This window comes from Arthrobotrys flagrans, assembly GCF_004000055.1.
Source record: "Arthrobotrys flagrans strain CBS H-5679 chromosome Unknown unitig_8, whole genome shotgun sequence".
Taxonomy (NCBI): Eukaryota; Fungi; Ascomycota; class Orbiliomycetes; order Orbiliales; family Orbiliaceae; genus Arthrobotrys; species Arthrobotrys flagrans.
Window position 1 is genome coordinate 3,694,691 of NW_027137553.1, and position 19,676 is coordinate 3,714,366.

General features: G+C 43.9%; 7 protein-coding genes across 7 annotated transcripts; 3 read left to right on the plus strand and 4 right to left on the minus strand.

Annotated features, from left to right (window-relative positions):
• Positions 1–570: 570 nt before the first annotated feature.
• DFL_007559 (uncharacterized protein) lies at positions 571–1,331 on the minus strand (the record flags this gene model as incomplete). The annotated part of the gene is made up of 3 exons (XM_067637159.1): positions 571–658; positions 728–789; positions 882–1,331. 3 exons carry the CDS (start codon positions 1,329–1,331, stop codon positions 571–573), a joined length of 600 nt encoding a protein of 199 aa, XP_067488704.1.
• A 508-nt stretch (positions 1,332–1,839) lies between these two features.
• DFL_007560 (uncharacterized protein) lies at positions 1,840–2,634 on the minus strand (the record flags this gene model as incomplete). The annotated part of the gene is made up of 1 exon (XM_067637161.1): positions 1,840–2,634. The coding sequence occupies one exon, from the start codon at positions 2,632–2,634 to the stop codon at positions 1,840–1,842; it is 795 nt and encodes a 264-aa protein (XP_067488705.1).
• A 977-nt stretch (positions 2,635–3,611) lies between these two features.
• On the plus strand, positions 3,612–5,777 carry DFL_007561 (uncharacterized protein; the record flags this gene model as incomplete). Its single annotated transcript, XM_067637162.1, has 5 exons — positions 3,612–3,660; positions 3,822–3,987; positions 4,064–4,334; positions 4,410–4,559; positions 4,632–5,777. 5 exons carry the CDS (start codon positions 3,612–3,614, stop codon positions 5,775–5,777), a joined length of 1,782 nt encoding a protein of 593 aa, XP_067488706.1.
• Positions 5,778–6,515: 738 nt separating this feature from the next.
• DFL_007562 (uncharacterized protein) lies at positions 6,516–7,112 on the plus strand (the record flags this gene model as incomplete). The annotated part of the gene is made up of 1 exon (XM_067637163.1): positions 6,516–7,112. One exon carries the CDS (start codon positions 6,516–6,518, stop codon positions 7,110–7,112), a length of 597 nt encoding a protein of 198 aa, XP_067488707.1.
• Positions 7,113–7,636: 524 nt separating this feature from the next.
• Positions 7,637–9,371, minus strand: DFL_007563 (uncharacterized protein; the record flags this gene model as incomplete). The annotated part of the gene is made up of 3 exons (XM_067637164.1): positions 7,637–8,398; positions 8,531–9,055; positions 9,168–9,371. The coding sequence occupies 3 exons, from the start codon at positions 9,369–9,371 to the stop codon at positions 7,637–7,639; spliced, it is 1,491 nt and encodes a 496-aa protein (XP_067488708.1).
• Positions 9,372–11,024: 1,653 nt separating this feature from the next.
• Positions 11,025–13,115, plus strand: DFL_007564 (uncharacterized protein; the record flags this gene model as incomplete). The annotated part of the gene is made up of 3 exons (XM_067637165.1): positions 11,025–11,538; positions 11,594–11,672; positions 11,846–13,115. 3 exons carry the CDS (start codon positions 11,025–11,027, stop codon positions 13,113–13,115), a joined length of 1,863 nt encoding a protein of 620 aa, XP_067488709.1.
• A 734-nt stretch (positions 13,116–13,849) lies between these two features.
• DFL_007565 (uncharacterized protein) lies at positions 13,850–14,971 on the minus strand (the record flags this gene model as incomplete). Its single annotated transcript, XM_067637166.1, has 3 exons — positions 13,850–14,476; positions 14,573–14,670; positions 14,719–14,971. The coding sequence occupies 3 exons, from the start codon at positions 14,969–14,971 to the stop codon at positions 13,850–13,852; spliced, it is 978 nt and encodes a 325-aa protein (XP_067488710.1).
• Positions 14,972–19,676: the final 4,705 nt, after the last annotated feature.

Genomic DNA, 19,676 nt, shown 5'->3' on the forward strand with positions numbered 1-19,676 from the left:
CACCAGTTATAAACTACACACAGGAGACAATTATACTACCGCCATTCCTCAATATCCTCTGGACCATAAATATCCCCCGCCCAGAACGAAATATCCGGTGTCCGATCAGGCAGCAAATCCAAAACGCCTTCACCAAAGAACTGACTCAACCCCGACCTGATAAAGCCCACTCTCTTAAGTATAGCTGCAGACCGTTTCCCTCTACCCGAGGAATTATACAGAAACCGATTCAATACCAATAATATTCCCTGTCTTCTAACCCACAAGTGGTCCTTACTAACCCCCCTTCTTTAAAAATCTTAAAGTCCCAATGTCTAGCTCTTGCAGATACCTATTGGCCCCTGATCCGCAACATCAGAATCGACATTGAAGACTTCCGAGACAAGTTCTTTTTCTTCTCATACCCAAATTCAAAAAGTTTTCGACCTCAAAAGAAGACAAGGAATGTAATACTCTTACCTCTCTTTGACCGCCTCCGACCCCTATTAGATGCCGCCGGGAAAGGTCTGAGGGTTTACATCCATGTGGTGTCTGGTATGATTTCGGAAGATTTTGTGAAAAGAACTACACTCAGGTTTCATGGGACAACAGCGGAAATGGTTGTGGGAGTGAGTCGTAGTGTCCCTCGTATTCGCACTGAATCACTGGTACAGTGAGGCTATGATGAGCGTGGAATCATTAATTCTTAATCCATCCATAGAAAGGTCAAATAGGGCTATTAACTCACATGACGTTTTCGGTGAAAGAATAGGTCACACTCTCCCACGGAGCGTTATACTGCACCGTAACCTTATTTTTATGTATATCCGTAGATAACCTAATCACAAAAGTATTCTGCCCATAGAACACTCCGTTGCCTCACAATGTATTTGCTTATTAACCCGAAATATTGACAAGCTGATGGATATTTGCTTATAAGTTGGAGGGTAGTTACGGCGCCCCGGGGCGATGACTGGTAGTGAGTCACGGCTTAGAATGTGGCTATATATTTCATCTCGGATCTCGCGAGGGAGACCTAGAAGATTGAAGGGAGTCTCCCTGTTGAATTTTGGTTTTGGAGCTATGCGCTCGTAGTAGTCATCGGTTAAGGGCGGAGGTGGGGGTGGTCCCATAAAGCCATGGCGTACTATTCGCAGCGGAGGTGGGGTGGGGAGTATGCCCCCTTCACCCGGCAGAGGGGGTGGAGGAGGCGCCTCAATCCACGAACTCGAAGCAAGGCGAGAAGTATTAGACTTTCCAAGCTGAACGGATTCGATCAAGACGTCCAATTCCGCGTCGTCAACCGGGTCGCTGTGCGTGCGCGGAGCAGAGCTAGCGCTAGAGAGCGACATTGTAAATTGTCGCGTACGTCCTCAAGTCAATTACAACCGCGGTGCCTGCTTTACAAGTTTATAAAATAATTGCCGTCATCCTTTCGCCGTTTCAGTCGTTATATATTATGATCGATCTTTGAGATAATGATCATGGTTGAGGATTGCGGCCCGTGCGCTGCAGTGTGCCGAATTCGTGAATCAACTTGCACCCACGGATTCGTTACGTGTTGCGTTTGTACCCTCTATGGAAGGCATGAGGACCAAGCTACCTAGCCCAGGCTCCGGTTATACACCCCAGGTGCATGTGTCTGAAGCGAACGGATTCTGCAACTATCACACGTTTTTTATTAATTTTATCAGGCTAACGATGCCACAGATTTAAATCGGTTGCGGCTTTGTATCAAATTTGGTTGCGCACTATGCACATGTGATATCTGGGACAAAAGTTGAGTGGATTCGAAGATATCTCGACATGATATTATATTTATACTTGACATGAAAGACTGAAATACAAGATTCTGAGATATTACTTCTCCAAAGCCACCAAAGCCTCCACCGCATCATCCTCAAAAGCCTTCCAACTCCTCCTCGCAAACCACGGTCCATAACTAATCCTCGCAACCCCTACCTCCGCCAATTCCTTCAACCCCAATGGCGTCGGCCCGGTTCCCTGTACCGCCAATCTTCCATTAAACGCCTCCACCATCTCCTTAACTTCTTCAATGGTAATCACATGTTTCCTCACACCCCATACAAACACTGTTGTAGCTCCCGCATCAAGATACTTCTTCCCTCTTTCAATCACATCTTTAATCGATCCTCCATATCCCAGCACATCGGTCCTAGCGTTGACTACAAAGTCTGGAACACCAGCTTCTGACGCAGCGTTTAGCGCTGTTTTAATCCTTTCAGCTACTTCTTCAGCGGATCTTAATTCTTCATGACCGGTAGATGTATCAGTCTTTAAGTCCTCGATGTTGGCACCAACAACACCGAGGGATATGGCTGATTTGATTGTTTCAGCGATATCACTATAGCCGTCTTGTAGATCTGCGGATAGTGGTTTTGTATCCGCAAATCCAGAATTTTTGAGACCTTGGGCGACATTCTTTATACCAAGAAGATTGCCGGAAAGTGGAAGTTGTGCGTCGGGGAGACCTTGAGTTGCGGCAATTGACCAAGATGCTGTAGCTAACGCCTTTGTAGATGCATGTGCGGCTACTGCAGCAGTGGGGGCATCATGGACGTTGGTAAGAATTAAGGGCTTCCCAGAGATATGAAGAGTTTTGAGAGTTTTGGCAAGAGTGTTAAGCCGAGACATCGTTGATTTACGGAACAAGTTTTAGAATTGTGTTATTTCTGTGGTATTATTTTTATGAGGGTTTAGTGGGCCGTAGACGTCTATGGAGGATATGTTTCAGCGAAATCCGAATTGCTGTTTCAAACCCGATACCCTTTAAGGTCATTTCTCCAATTGATTCCTTCAAAGAGTTATATACGGGTGTAGAATACCAAGCGCCTCCCCCGCATTCCGTCCACTAACGTGAACTTAGCTGACTTAGCGTTGAACATTACGTAAAACGTCAACATCCCTCTTGTGGGACAGCACCTCCCATCTTTGTTAAGTTGAAAGTTGCCTCGATATCCACTTTTCCTAAGAGCGATGTCGGAAGAATTCCATGTTAGAGTCATAGTTATTTGGGCATCCTTACATAGTTGTGTTTCTTCAAGATAGCGGAGTCGTAGTTCAGTTGCTTACGTAATCAAAACCGAAAGATTGGATCAATTGAAGCGATTGCATCTCAGAACATAAGTGCACTTCACTAATCTTTTTGTGTGAAATGAAATTCAAATTTAATTACCCAACTAGCAGTGATATTTCTCGAGATGTATACTTTAAAACATCAATATTATATTTATTTTCGAAGGAAAAATCGAAGCGAATTCCGTCCTAGCGGGTCCCAGATGCACACTTTTCTCAAGTGTGATATTGACTCTAGTCGATCGCGGATTCTGATATATTCTCCCAAAATCAATTTTCTGGATAAATTAGCCAATTCAATCTATACTATAGAACTAGAAGCATATAGGATAGAAAGAGAGGGGACAAACCACAATTGCCTGCACTAACTTAAGACGAAGTCTCAGAAAAACCCTGGCCTTCACGGATAGCTGCAGTACCACCAACCGGAATAACTCCAAGGAGCATGGGTTTACCTGTCATAAGATCCGCGCTCCTATGATACTGACCCCAAAGCTTGTTTCCCATGACTACACTGCTCCTTTTAGCATCCAAAAATGTCACCGGCGGTGTCCTGGGCAGCGCAGTTGCTAGTCTCTGAGCTCTGTACGTCAGAAAAGGACCCAAAGCACATCGTTACACTTCCCAAATTCCATTCTTCATCATCACACGTCTCCCCAGAAACCAATACATCCACTAGAAGACCATCTTAGACACCCATCCCATCCAAAGTGACCGGATTATTGTAAACTGATCGAACAAATCAGTTTGCGACATGGCCATGGCTGCCGAAAGGCGCAGGCAAGGAAGAGACGAGGATGACGTCACGCCGCAGAGGTCGTCGGTCAACGATGCGAACGAGTTAAGCGACAAATTTCCAATGTCGCCGCCATACGATATCCGTCTAACTATAGTCGGCGCTTCTCATATTGCGTATGCTCTCCTAATATATCGCCGTTCTTTTAAGATAATTCATCAGTACTAATTGCTTGTAATTGAAATTAATTAGAATTGCGGATTTGCGTGGTACCTCGGACCCCTACATCATAGGGAAACTGAAGAACGTCAAAGGCCTCATTCCAGAAGTTGGAAAAGCAAGCCGCATTCACTTCAGAACCTCAACCAAAGCCAAGACTAGGGATCCGGAATGGCGGGAAACATGGAGGTTCGGCGGCGTACGAGAGGGAACTTATCTCAAATTGAAACTATTCGATGAAGATGGCAAACAGAGCGTTGACGATAAACTAGGAAGCATCAAACTTGTTCTTCAGAACTTTGAAGTATGAGTCGACTTTAGAGCATGAGATAAAATGGTGGTACTGATATGGTGCTGATTGCTGTTTATGGTTATATAGAAAAATCTTCTGGATGGTCTTGAACACACAAGACATATCCCCATCAGAGGATACAAAGGAAAGAAGCACATTCAAATGCTCACTGCATTATTCGATCTCTGCAATCCAGAGGCTTGCATGAAATCGCCGGAACCTCATATTACTATCACTGTAATACTCCCTCGGCTTGTTCATGGACTCAACAACTGTATGAACAGTTAAGCTAACATACGCCTTGCTCAGCTTCAACTCCTTCCTCCCACATACCCTTCTGATTTGTCGACTCACCATATCAGCCCAACAAGATATTCTGTTCACTACTCTCCTCTTGCAAATCTTGTCACTACAACCCCCTCTAAAAAGCATCAAGGCACTTCCGAGTCACAAGGAGTGCCCCCAGACGCATCTTCACATCCATCTACCTCTTTCAAAGCTTACAAAATCGCCCTCATACATCCATCACCTTCAAAGACTCTTCAATTTCACGCTGATATGTCTCATGCTAAGTCTTTCGATCCTTCGAAGCTTCACTACCGCTTCTTCCGTCATCTTGTTCGCAAACAGTACCAGAACATCTACGGTCACGATAAAAATACCGTCTACGGCGCTTGGGATGATGCCAACGATGTCGGCCAGGGCCTAGTCGATCTTCTCCAACCGGTCGAAAACAAACTCTTCACATTCGTGATCACTACCAACGGAGAATGGCGCTTCTGCGAGACTGGAGATGAATATAAGATCAACCACCTCAGCAAGCATGGAATGCATTCCAACGGCGAGGACAAAGTCGTCTGGAGCGGTGAATTCTTCGTTCGTTTCGAGAAGGATATCACCCAAGAGAATACCAAAGATGCCAAGATGTATGCTCGCGATAGAGAGCGTGCCAAAGTTGATGGAATCCAACCCCAAGGACGCTGGAAGATTTACTTGGATAACGATAGCGGAACTTACTCTCCTGATAAGGAAAATATTGCCACCTTCCGCGAGCTCATGGCCCAAAACCTCAAGGGTATCGAAGTTGTCGTCAAGGACTTCAAGGATGAAGGATTGAAGCAGGCTAAGAAGGAGCAAAAGGGTGAAGATACTGGTGGTGGTGATAACAAAGTCAGGTTCAAGGAAGCTGAAGGTAAACAGCAAGACCAAACCCAACTTGAAGGAAAGGAACAAGGTGTTCAAGATGGCCAGGACAAAGAAGAGCCTGTCAAGGACGAGCCAGACAATGGCCAACCGGCCACAACCGTCCCTAAGCGTAAGCCTCGCCGGATCATCAGCATCTTGAAGGAAGAGAACGAACGACGCCTCAAGATCGAACGAGAGCAAGCTCAGAAGGAACTTCGAGCTCATCGTGGTTCTAGCTACAGTTCTGACTCTGAAGAGAATCCTTATTGATTGCTTCTATGTCGATAGTATGATCTTGTTTTCCTTTCTTCTTCTGGGTATCATGTTGTATGCGGGATATCTTTTGTTTAGCAGGATTATGGAATTCTCCTTTATCATTGGGCTGGAGTCATATACGATACTGGTCTTCGGTGTATTGATAATAACGATAATGTTTTCATAGGGGAATGGGAGTCTTTTTTAATGAATGCTTGAAGTCCTTCAAGGACCATACCGAGACTATCCATTACAGTGCTTCTGGAATCATCAGAATGGTAATCCTAGATGTGATAACCTTGATTAGACGATAATCACAGTTATCTAATTTTTGTAGACCAATCTAAGATCATGTTGCCAAGGAATGAAGTAGAAGCGTATGTTATCATCCTGGACCTCCCATCACGTAGGCTCCTTGTGTGTCGGGTAGTAGTCCTGTTCCCCCAGTTACGAGGTGACGATTATTTAAACGTCCCCGCTCTCCCCTTCATATCCCCATCCACCTCGCAACATCATCGTAGTCCTTCCCATAACGTCATAGATAGCCCCACCACCATCCCAACCTCTAAATAAAGACTTCGATTTATCATCTTACGTTGAAATTGTCAACATAGCCATCGCCCAATCACTATCAATAACAAGCCTTCGTCAATAAACCGTATGTAATACTCCTCTTTGAAATGTAAGTTGCGTCCTGGTTGCTAATTGATATCAATGGTTACAGAGTTAAGACCCTTCAAACATTTCTTCGCAATGGAATATCTGCCAGGGCCCTCGGATCCATCCATGTCAACATTGACAATTTGTACTACTTCGTCTCCTTCCAAGATGCCCTTGAAAGGGCCTAAGCCCACTCCCTCGACTCCGAAGAAGAGAAAAACCACCCCGCCAACCCCGTCTAAACTGCCAAAGATTTCCACCCCAATGCCGCCTAAGCAGATGGTGCCGATCGCCGTGCATAACATGCACAACTATCATGGCTTCGGGCCGAAAAAACTTAGCACCTTTCACAGCGTGGATTCGCTCAAAAGATACGCCGAGGTGGAATTCAAAAGGCTCCGAGTGTCTTTTCAGCAAGAGATTGAGAAGATCAAGTCATCAGGGATCCCCCTGGCACAAGATATCACCTTCAGCAATATTGATCAATACATCATCGACGCCATTGCCGACCTTGAAACGGAGAAACAGACTTTAACGCACCTGAGGAAGGTACTCATCCTGCATAGCAAAACTATATTGCAAATCGCCGAGGATTTGCAAGAAGAAATTCAATTTGTCACTGCTAGTGGGCAGGAGGATGGCGACGGTGATGAAGAGGAGGGGGGGGAAGATGCGATCGTTTTAGAATAGTCGGCCTTTTCTTTTCTTTCTTTCTTTCTTTTTTTTAGTGGTCTACGCGTGCAATCGTTTCCCAACTTTTGTTTATTCTTGTTCAGTTCCCAGGATTGGGTTGAATCTTCGTGCGGCGTTCTCTAAGCTATGGACCTATATCTTTCAGAGGATTAAATGGACGTCAACAGGCATATTACCGTTAGTTGAGCACCCCATTACACCATTGCGGAAGAATGAATGGTTTACTGCTTTGAAGAATTAGAGTAGATATAACCGTAAAAAGGAATTTATGAAGTCATTGATAAGTAGCCGAAGAAACGATCTTAAATATATACGATTTAAATCTCAAGGGTGTTTTTTTTTTGGAAAAAAGTCCAAACCAGAAAATTCCAGTGAACTCAATGTGCCTATATATATTTCGAATGGTTCCTCGATCCCATAGGCTGAGGTCTAAAATGTTCTTATATATTCAAGATATCCCAGCGGCTTAAAAATTCTAGGAAGAAAAGAAGGAATTTGAAAGTTTTTGCCCACAGATTTAACTACTCCATCCTAGACTCGAGTTCCCAATCAATCGCAAAATTAAACTTGAATACCTCTTCTAGAGGATGGCTAATTTGATCGTTGAAAACAAATCTGAACACCGTATTAATAACATGGACGCAGCTCCATCTCCCGATCTTTGTTAGGCGAATAATATCGAGCTTCATTAAGGACTTTTTATACGTCCTGTTGAATAGGATACTAGACCCCAAGACCTTTTGAATTTGATAATCCGTATCAACCATATGCAGGAATTTCTCTAGTGGGAAATCGTGGATGATGGCGGCTGGTTCGATAGCTCCGTAGACGACATATTCCAGTTTTCCGGAGTATCTGATACCATTCAGTAAACCTTTTGCCTTCATTCGTGGCCGTATCGCCGAGACATGTTGAACAGGTTGGAAAATATTGGCCCTATCGATGACTGAGATTCGTGGATTTCTTCCCATTCGAAACGCTTTATGTAAAGCCCAGAGCAATGACGGTGTTGTGCTTATAAAGTAGCTGCCTTCTTCCATCTCCTCGCCCTCGATATGAGAAGCAAGTGGGATATCGAATTCATCCAGCTTCGATTCTTCTAAGATTGGTATTAGTATCTCGTCTCTTGAGAACTTTCCGGCTCGAAACCCGTTTATTCCATTTTTCCCGTGAGAAGATCGGTTATATGCCCGGTATAGAATTTCTGGGGCCAATTTTTGGCTCGTTCGTGGGCGTCGGTAGAGTTTTCGATACTTCCCTGTCACATCCTCGTCGGATAAATCCTATTTGCTCGACGAGATGGAAGAATCGCTGTCGCTGTGCTCGTCTATTTGATCTCTTCTGTTTCGACGGGTTGGGAGAGCTTTTGGAATATGAATTTTTTCTCTCCCTCTCGGAAAAAGTTCGATGCCAACTTTTCGAGCAGCGCTTTTCAAGCTATCAGTGGTGTTGGAATATCTGTATAGTTCATTGTTTGCAATTGTTGTTGTAACTTCCAGGTATAACTTCTGGTTGAGCGGTGTATATCTGTACTCTGCAAATTGGGCCACGACCGAAGTCTTCCCTCTGGTTTTATTGTGCTTTGCACTTAGTATCTTGCTAAGTTCGTCGTTGCTGACCGAATATACTAGCTTCAGTATATAAAGGTCGAGTTTTTCATTGTCCGTCCATGGCCATCTGTTTACCCGCTTTCCTGTGTACGGGTTAGCTCGGGCACTATCCGAGTCACTTTCTTTGTCGCTTTCATTATCTAAGGTGGTTAGATCAATGATGACAGGTTCTTTTGGGTTCATGGTCGCTTGGGGGGATGGACTCGACGTGGCTGCTGTCGAAATACTCTGCCCCGGACTGCTGTCTTGGCTCGTGGGCGAGTTCTGGGCACTGATTATATTATCTGTATAGACCACAACTTCAACTTCAGTAGATATTGCTCCGCTAGGCTATTGAGTGATTTTCCATTAGCCTTTTCATCATCTGCCTAATCCAAAGAGCCCCTTATGTAGTTAAATCAAAGATAGGGCAATTGGGTGTTCCGGATATGGTTTAAAGTACCTTAATAGTTGCTAAATTGCCACCACAATGTGGACAAACTCCGCTTGCTGGTGGCTCTTCATATTTGATTTCCACTTCTAACTTCGAATCTTCCTCTGCCTTGATATCATTTGAGGGGTTGAGATGATAATTTACTTCCCAGGGCTCGCCTAGAGCATCTATATCGACTGGGGTCTCCTGGCTTATATCCCAGTTAAAGGGCATCCTGTCTTCTTTAGAGCGTTTAGATAGCTCTAAGATTAAGTGTATTTATCTGGTAGAGTTAGTAATCCATATAACAGATGAACCAAATATGTGGCTTACAAACTTATAGAAATATACTGTGACTGCTGAGCGAGAAATACAATACTCAGAGCAAACCAATTATGATTATGGGGAGTGGAGCAGTCGGTTTATATATACCCCAGATATCGCCGAGATTCCACGCAAATCAATATCATGGCGAGGGAAAGTATTCCTGACAATGTTTGAGACATAAGTGATTCATTTTTTTCATATTGGGCTAAGCGTTCCTTTAGACCTACGTTGTGCCTCGGTTTATAGTCGAAACTGAGCAATCCGATCTAAACGGAGAGGTTGTCGGTTCGAGGCCGACTGCAGCTCTAAATTAAATTTTTTTTCAATTTTTTTTAATTAGAACTGTTGCGATATACCGTATAAGGCGTAGTGCCGGGTCTATACGTACCGCTCTATAAATACAGGCGGATCTACGATGTGTTGGGATCTAGACGATCGATCATCAATCATACATACACAGACCTACATACTTTCCAGCGTACTTACGAGCTGTAGAACCTTTAACAAGAACTAAATTTATAATAATTTTTTGAAATACAAATTTTCTTGGTCCTCTTCCCCTGGTGGAAAACGTTATCGGTGTCATTCTCCTCCATAATTTCAATAGATAGTAAGCGAGATGAGCTTCTTCGAGCACATAGCATAAACCCAGAGATATGTGAAACTTCCGAGCTGTTATATCGGTATTTTGGGCTTAGGTGAACCCGAGAGAGTGGTGGTTCCTTCAATTTGGTTGGTTGGCTATTAAGGAGGATACTTTGATCTAAATTTACCATTCATAATGACTCCTGTTTGTGAGACAACTGTCTTATAGTGTAGATATATTGGAGAGAGCATGATGATATCTACGGAGGCCGAGCTTTGGTGGAAAGATTATATAAGAAGCTTGTTGCCTGCGTTTAGAGATTGCCTAAGATATTCTTGCTGAGTGCCCAACTCAACCGTCCAACTCCAACCTTGCTCCTGACTAACCACAATGCTAACATAACCTCCACACCCCCCCACCGAAACTTATGATTACAGATCGCTTTTCTATCCTTTATTCCTTATTATTCCCAAAAGCTATCCTTTATTAAAATTATCGTTCATTTGAAAGGCTTGCCGAACGGCCAGTATATACTCAAAATGAGCCAACGCCAGGATATCAATCCAAATCAAACAATGGGACCACCCCGTCGAGTTCCAATGCTACACATATCACCGCCAAAAACCGATTCAATCACAGAAGTAGAAGCCGCTTCTGTCTCTCCTACTCAATGCCCAGTCTATAATCTCCTCGAAACACAAGAAACCAATACTTTCACCCTAGATCTAGTCGTCTCACAGAAATCCAAATCAGACGAAAACATACCATTCTGCAGCATATGCTTTCACAACGAGAATAGTCAAGGTCGCCAGCAAAGTTCTATGCAGGATGAAATAGCATCTGGTTCTACTTCCCAGCATCCAACTTCCGACGTCGCTCATTCTTAGGTGGATGACGATGATGGAGGGAACCCCTTCGATATATTTTGCGAAGAACTGAAGAAGGAGGTTTGGAGAGCGGATAGGGAGAGTAGGATGGAGCAAACTAGGGAAGCGGCTGGATCGACGATTGAAAGTAACGAAACGAGTATTATAATTGGAGATCACGATTTACGAATGAATACACCGGAAAGAGAGGAACTTGGATCCACAGCATCGAATGAGAATATCGGAATATGCGAAATAGCAGGGCCTACACCAAGCACCCCAAAACGTCCCGAAACGCTAATCCAGCTTCAAGAAGAAGAAGAAGACGAAGACTTACTTCGGGATTTAGGCAATGACCAAGACGACGATAGCGGATACTGGACAGGCCGGAAAAGAATCAGAATCAGTGTCAATAAATATAAATCACGAAGGCCTACCTTACAATCTCACGAAGGCGACCACCTCATGTTCGACCGAATCTCTCCCAATAGCAAATATTACAAGACAATATTTGTCCCCAGCGAAAAACCCGTGAACAGAGTGCTTTTTCCAAACACTGCGAAGAGAGAGAACACCACCGCGAAAAATCAAAAACAGGGAAAAATACAACCGGAAGAAAATAGTAGGTTTACTCCAACTATTTATAAGAGCATGAATTTTACTAAAAGAAAATGCAGATAATCTTAGCGACTATCCTACAGAACCGGAAGCACAAGAAGAACTAGAACCTGAAAACATATATGATCCATTGACCCCGTATCGTCACACGTGGACCGATTCAAACCTCGTGGTACTATACGTCTTTCGCCGGTGGTAGAAACTCGGCCCAGCAGCTGTCCGGAACGTATTAAACCGATGCTTTGGGATCAATATCTCTTCTGGGGCATATAGCAAGCAATTCGATCAATATTTTACGAACGGGGGGGCAGGAACTTGAAATTTTTCAAAGACATCTTCATCGATACCCCATTCACCGATCCAGAAGGGAAATGGAATGCAGTAAAAGAGGAACTAATGGCGGCGGCCGAAAGTGCAGGAGTCGACTTGGTTCCTCGAGAAAGAGACGACGATGAAGTTATTAAAACGTATCGAGAGGGTAAAAAGAAGCAGGAAATCCTTCGAGCAAGAGAAAGATTGTCAGCTTTCTTGCATACAACGCCAGTCAAGTCCCCTCTATTTCTTACGGATGACTCGAGCTCGAGCTACGATGGAAACGAGGCACCGGACACACCTTGCAAAGTTCCTTCAAAATACAGCTCGGAATCAAAGAAACACAAATTTATGTCGCTACACGACAAAGCAGAAATTCCCACTCGCAATAATGGCCAACGTCTCGCGTTATCAACCGATATTCTATTTCGCTACTCAGATGGTGAATCATTTGGATATAATTCGGATACACTTGTTCGTGCAGGATTTTTCCGCGACATTTCCCAACCAGTCCCAGAGCCACTCGAAATGAACAGTCCGGAATTCGACAAGCATGCAGCAAACCACTTAAACCGAGAAAAGATCCCAACGCCAATGATTTCCACATCGAACAGTTTAATGTGGGTTCTTCGAAAGGCTGCCCTCAGCCGTCGCTGGATTAGTGCCACATATCCTCGTATTACTATCATTGACCCGAGGTATCTAAAAAAAACCTATCGAGCGAGTGAATTCATCAAGGGGCTTTGCAAACGGCAACCAATGATCCCAGCAGCACATAGATATGGTGGTCATTACGACATTCTAGTCTGGGCTGAAATCCCCAAGGAAGCTATCATCAATGTGATCGACTACTTTGAACTTCTACATGCCACGAGCGTTCCTCGACATATTCACGTCCACGTTCGAATGGATATCGTGAGCCGTGTGAAGATGAACAGTGTGATTTATGGAATGAAGTTCGCAGTCGCATGTTCAGAGGAAATCGAGAGGGCGGTGGAGGATTTTAGCGTTATTATGCTTGGCGAGGCAGTTGGAACGGATCTTAGAGATAAGTTTATTACGAACGTAAGTATTGATTGGAGGTTAGGGGCGCGTCGGGAGAATCAGGACGTTTCAAAGTATTTTTTGCCACATTGGACTGCAACTGATGCACAACAGTTGCTTCGTCTTGATGCCGAGGTTGGTACGATGGATGATCAGGAAGGATCTGGGATAACTCGAGGACAAATCTGCGGCCTGGCTGGAATTTTTGGGGCTGAATCGGCTTAGGAGAGAAATAGATACGGGAAATTTGTCTCGCAAACTAGACACCAGACGTAGTCTCGTACCCACACCAGACACATGGAGTCCTCGGGGAATATATATATATATATCAACCTATTCTAATCAGTACTAAACAATTCCTTTCACACAACTAAATTAGTTGAAGCTACTGGAATTATGAATCAAACTTGTTGAAAAACGCACCGTGGCTACTTAGTTGCGCTTTCTTTGACATCAATTTTGATTCGGTAGAGACAAGCAACCTAACGAAATGGCAGATAACGAGTTCCTCAAGAAAACGGTGTAGAGACGAAAGTACTCGCATCATCATAAGCACTAACCACGTACTCGGCGCCTTCGTGAACCAATCTCCACAAGGTCTAGATAATTATCTCCTTTATATATGCTTATTGGTCTCGTACCCAGGCCTGGTCGTATGTTTACAGGGAAATGAATTTATGATAGCTATTAAGTCATTTACTACGCAATATCCGGATATACAAGTATTTCAATTGATTAAATAGTCACAAAGCCACCGTTTAATGAATTTCTAGAATACCCTAAGAGTGCCTCCGTAAAAATGTTTAATTGAATTGCATTTCATATATTATTGGCTCTTGAGCTCGTATCCATGATAGCTGTACTAACACAAAATTAAATGAGAGACATAATCATATTCATATATTATAACAGAAAATGTATCTGCGCATGCCTCAATAGGTAAAGTTCCCAAAGAAGAATTAAAACGCCCAAAGAGCGACAGAGATAACGAGGATGAAAGTAACACCAAGGCTCTCGAGACTGCTCGCCCCGCCGGTATAAGTTGGTGGTGGAGGCAGACTAGAAGTAGTATTAGAGCTGACAGTGGTGCTTAGGGTCGGGTTTGGAGGAGCAGTATAACCAGGATCAGTATAGCCGGGGGTATCGGTTGTTCCGTGGTGGTAACCGCCAGTTGTAGTTGGGTGGTGATGGTCTGTTGATCCATGAGTCGAGTCCGCGGTACTAGTGGGCTCGACTCTAGGTTCGTCTGTGGGCTCAGAGGTAGGTTCGGTAGTGGGCTCAGTGGTGGGTTCAGCTGTGGGTTCGGTAGTGGGCTCAGAGGTGGTGGCCTCAGTGGTAAGCTCATTGATGGGTTCGACTGTAGGCTCAGTGGTGGGCTCTTGAGTTGGCTCCGGTTCAGAGGTGGTAGTAGTAGTGAGAGGCTCGGTAGTTTGGGGTGGAGTCGTAGTTGACGTGGAGGTGAATGGGTCTAGAGTAACTGGTGGCTTTGGACCAGTTTCGGGAACGATTGTGGCTCTAACATTTGTAGAGTTATTACAGTCGTCTAGAGGGACGGAACCACTGGCTACAAATCTAATCGCGGTGCACTATTAAATACTATCGTCAGTAACAAGTATCACTTACTCAGTCGGCACGCTGTATAAATCCGACCAGATGGTAAAGCCAGCGCATTATAAACTTACCCGGTGCAAATCCCCATCCGGTGCCTTCTGTACGGCTTGAAAGACGGCATCTCTCCCAATCCAGTCCTGAACACCAGGTAGTGCCGGCAAACAAAACTCTGAGATACCGGTCTAGTGGACATTCGGGTAGATATCTTCAAATTCACCAACTGCCCCGTTACTGGTCAACGCGGCTTTGAAGGTCCAGACAACATCCAAATGCGTCGTTATTACGCTGAAAGGATAGCCAGTAACAGGCCAGTCCGTGGCTCCACCGGAACGATCAGTGGGATCGAATCCACCACAAGGAGCAGTAGTAAGGGTTGTGTCATCGAAGCCAATGGAAGGAGGAGTATTCAGGAAGTAGTGAGCCTTCACGGCAGCGCCGAACAGGGCGAGGGAGGAGATTTTGGATAGCATTATGGATTATGAAATCTAGAGAGGTTTTGAAGATGGAAGTATTTCTCAAGCCTTATGGGGAAATTTTTAAAGATAGAGAACCTATTAGAAGATCGAAACGAGCGTCGAGTGTGATCTAAAGAGAGGAGGATTTTAGAGGAATCACAAATTCACACGATACTAGAAGGCACCGACCATGTAGGAAAGAGAGACGCACTTCAAAGCTAGTAGGCATCAGTGCCTTCCATAACTAGAGGTATTTATAAGAGGCAGGCATATAGTGCTGACCTGCTGGGATAGATTACGGATATCTAGGCGGATGCATGTTCCTTCACGCCATGTCTTACTGTAGTTTTATATGAATTGAATTTTTTTCTTGCTCTAGCTGATATCGTAACCTATGTACATACACTTGAAGTGGATAGATCAATCGAGGAAATTAAGTTGGCTAATATTTTTCTTTCAGACTGGGGGTTCATGATAATCGTCAGCCGCTGAGGTTCCATAGCCCAATAGGGATGCTAGACGGTTCCAGCTGTCATGTAAGATTTGGAGCAGGACTCGACTGGAAGGCACAGATATGTGCATGCATCGTGTTGCATGTTGCATTTTGGCTTGGACGAAGCGGGAACTACTGTACCATGTCTTCCACAGGCCCACTCATGGGTATATACGTATTCCGTCTACAATCGTAGATCGTAATACTTGAGATAGCTAGTGTCATAAACCTAGATTTCAGACTAAGATTGCCCATACCTGGTACCATGATCTTACACTGATGGATGATGGTCATGGGACCGGTCTAAACGACTTTGCGTTTCTCTATCAAGGAACTCGAACGACCGATCCCAGCCGTAAACTAGATAAAGTATATCAAGGGAGGCTTGATAACCTTCTCTTCCTGGAATCTTTGCACCATCCATCAATGCAATTGCAAGTACTATTGCAAATCTCATATTACACTATAATTTAATTTTAATTCCTTTATATATTCTCCTTTTGGGGAATTCGATAACCTCTGGTTGTTTAAACATACTTTATCTAGCCAAAATGAATATCCGCCTTTCGAATCTTATCTTAACCCTCTTCCTCTCTGTCCAATTAGCATCGGCTCACTTCTTCCTCCGGTACCCACTTACATCGGTTACGATGACGTGAACCAAGGCACAGCCCCATGCGGCGGCTTTACTTCAACCGACCGCTCCGCAGGTGTTACAAATTTTACAGCAAATGGGTTCCCTATTGGCATCACCAGCACACATCTGGGTGTCTATTACGAATTTAGGGCTGCGCTTGTCAGCGCCCTACGACTTGGGTTTCGCTCACACCAATGAACCATCTTACGGCTGGAGGATACCCATGCTATTGCCAACCTCAGATTCCGGGTGTTGCAGCTTGGATTGGGCAGGATATTATTCTGCAGGTTGTTCAACATGCTTCCGATGGAACTCTTTATCAAGTATATACTTCCGATCTTTCCAAGTTATTAATCGAGAGTTTGACATGGTACTAATGTGAGGTTGTGATATGGTCTCTAGGAGACTACCAGCTATCTAGCTGGCCCATCAGCTATAAATAGGTAAATGGACGGTATAGAGCGGTGGGCGGTAGGCCCGCCTATAAACCGGAGGAAACACAAGTGTCTATTGAAGGAAAAGCCTAAATAACAAGAGCTCGCGCTTGTGGATAAAACATAGAATGCTGTAAATTGGTGAATGCTCGTTTGTGCGTGTATATCCGTCATGAATAAGTAAGATGTCACCCGACAGGACCCAGCATAGCAGATTACAATTTATAGACAAAACGAATGGGTGCGCCGTCGCCAAGCTGTGTTGAACAATAAAAAATACAACAAGTCAAGTCCACCACTCCTATACCACCTTCACCACACTAATATAACGACTTTCTTCAGTGCGCCGCTATTAAGTTCGTCTCCGGTGGCCCGTGGACAGGATATAAGACATCGCAATGCAGGAGCTCGACCAGGTCAGTTGCTGAATGGGGCACCTGGACTACTTTTGCATTCTAAAATAACACAACAGTTTAGGTTAACATTATCTAGACTCTAACGAAACGACCTACGGACTTATACAAATGGTATCAATCCTGACCTTGCCGTAAATTAGTTTGTGTATACTATCAATTTGTAAATTAGTATGAATTGCGCGATTGCGATAACTGTGGGCAAAATAAAGATCGGGATATTTTTCGCAAAACAATGTTTGCGTCGTATGCCCGACCTTGTAAAGTTTTATATACCGCTGATAGGGCAAAAATCTTGGTGATTCTACGGCCCTCGTTGTAACACCCGACCTTCAGCAGAGAGACATATCGACGGAATCCGCTCAGATCAAGTCTTTAAAGTCAAAGATTCTAGAACGACAAACCGGGATATTAATGGATCTAAATTTACTTATTAGTGATACTACTGAACTATCCAGCATATGTAGCTGCCAACTGCCTTAATTAAGCTTCTTAGCCTCCAGGATGTGTTTAGTGTATTATTTTCGTCCCCGGTTTCGGATATTTCACTCTAGGGGACATAGCGAGACCATCCGGCTGGGCTGGAGCTTAGCTTGGGCCTAGCTTCACTGTAGGTATCTCTGCCGTAATTCATCTTGGTTAGTCTCGTCCCAACGATGCAAGACTAATAATACCCTGCAATCGAAATTTCGGTAAAGACATACATGAAATCAGCTTCTTCTGGTTCTTATTTTTATAGCTTCCTGAACCTATCGGTCATATGATATGTATAAATTATGAACATACCGTGGCCACGGTATATGAACCCGTACTATGTATCAATCGATATCAAGGGTTACCAGGACTGTAGCTGCATACAGGTCGCATACATCATTGGCACCAGGATCCTTTGGTATTCAGTGAAGTTATTTACAACTACAAGTTAGTTTCACTGACATTGATCATGAGGGGGGTGTCAATATTATGCGCTCAAAGATATCTTAATATTATAATGCTGAAGAACACTCATCATGGAGTAGAGAATTATTCTGTGGATTCACTTTTCGCGCTTCACAGCCACCTATTCAAGAATATGACCCTGGTTATAATATTTCTATCTAAAACCGCCGTCTTAATCAGCTCTAGCACGAAGCCAAAGATTGCAAAGCGCCTTCGTTGGAAAACCCAAACTAAGATATTCTATTATTTTCTCTAAACTTTGTCGATATTTGTAGGGATATTGATAAGTACTTCAGTCATGACCCACGATAACTTCTTTCCGACACGGAAGTATGCAATAGTGTCCGCAGCAGCCCAAGTGGGTATGTCCACGGAAAGACGACTTTCAAGTCCCTGCTCTCAGTAAGGGAACAATGGGATGATTTGACTCGCGGCCCGTCGGCGTGCGCCGACTCTTTCTTTCCTTCATGAGCTGCAATACCCAAAATAGTACGTAGTACTGATATTCTGCTCCTGTTGGTGGCATCCCGATATTGGTTGTATATACATCTACAAATACCTATATTTGATCGATGTATTAAACCGTAAGGTTTTAGAAGAAGTTGTAGGCTGTGGAAAGAGGTTTAACTGCCGGAGGTACTTCGCATTTGGGCAATGAACACGGCCGCGGGAATTTTATTGCGTAATTAACACGGCGGCAGGAAATTTAAATAGTAGGCAATGTATATACCGATCATTATGATAACAGAAATGATTATCAGAAGTCAGATACCATGGAATACATCTTATCTTTTTGAAAGTAGAAATACCCCTAAATCGTAATTACTACCACGGGACTTCTTTGAAATTTCAATCAAATATTCATATCTAAAGCTAATTTTCGGTCTATTCCGGAAATGTAAAGGTATTACACGTTACAATTGGCTGATATGATCTCCGACAAGGATATATTACCAAGGGATCCTTTGTACGTAACCAGGTCTGAGCGTTGAAATAGTTCCAAAACCCACCGTGATACGAGAAACACACACATTCGACCTTTTCAAATCTGTAAACATCTTAATACTTTCAGATCCTGCAAAACTGCCCAGGTCGAACTCTCAAACCCGAGGTTGTGTCTCTATTATGCAAATAGGATATGTATAAAAAACAATCCGGCTTTTAGCTCTCGGCTATCGAGCATATCTAGCTCGCGGGTGAGGACTTTAGGCTGTCGGAAACGAACCCCGGTAACATCTATTTAGCAGAATTTTGAAAGGAAAAAAAAAAAAAAAAAAAACTCTCCATTTTTGCCTGTATTCACACGGCTGCTTGCTGGCGAAAGGCTTGCATTTTGGTGGCTGAAGCATAACAATGGTGAAATATCATGTCGACAGAACTTAACTCTTAGCATTGCCTATGAGTTGGCCCGGCCAAGACTCCTCAAGAAGATATCTTTTCCGAAGCCACGTTCTGTCAGATTAATAATTACATTGCAAGCCTTGAAAGGTTTTAAACCTTCGTAAAAACTTGGACCCGTACACGGACCAGTTCCAGCCATGCCTATTGGCTCAAACCCCTAAAATACCTTGTAAAAGCATGGGTATATGTACATATATGCCGGCAGTCCATATGGCTCTGTGGGCCCAAGCCATGTGCTCTGGAAATGTAGGCGGAAGGGTTTGCGTTCGCAAGTTTGGATGTTTGCTGCATCCTCCTGCATGTTGCGACGCATCCTTCGATTCTAGAAATTCGGATGCAGGCATTCTCCCAGCCTACGCACGCCTAATCTTGGTTAAAGTGCGTGCGCTTTCCGGGTAAATTG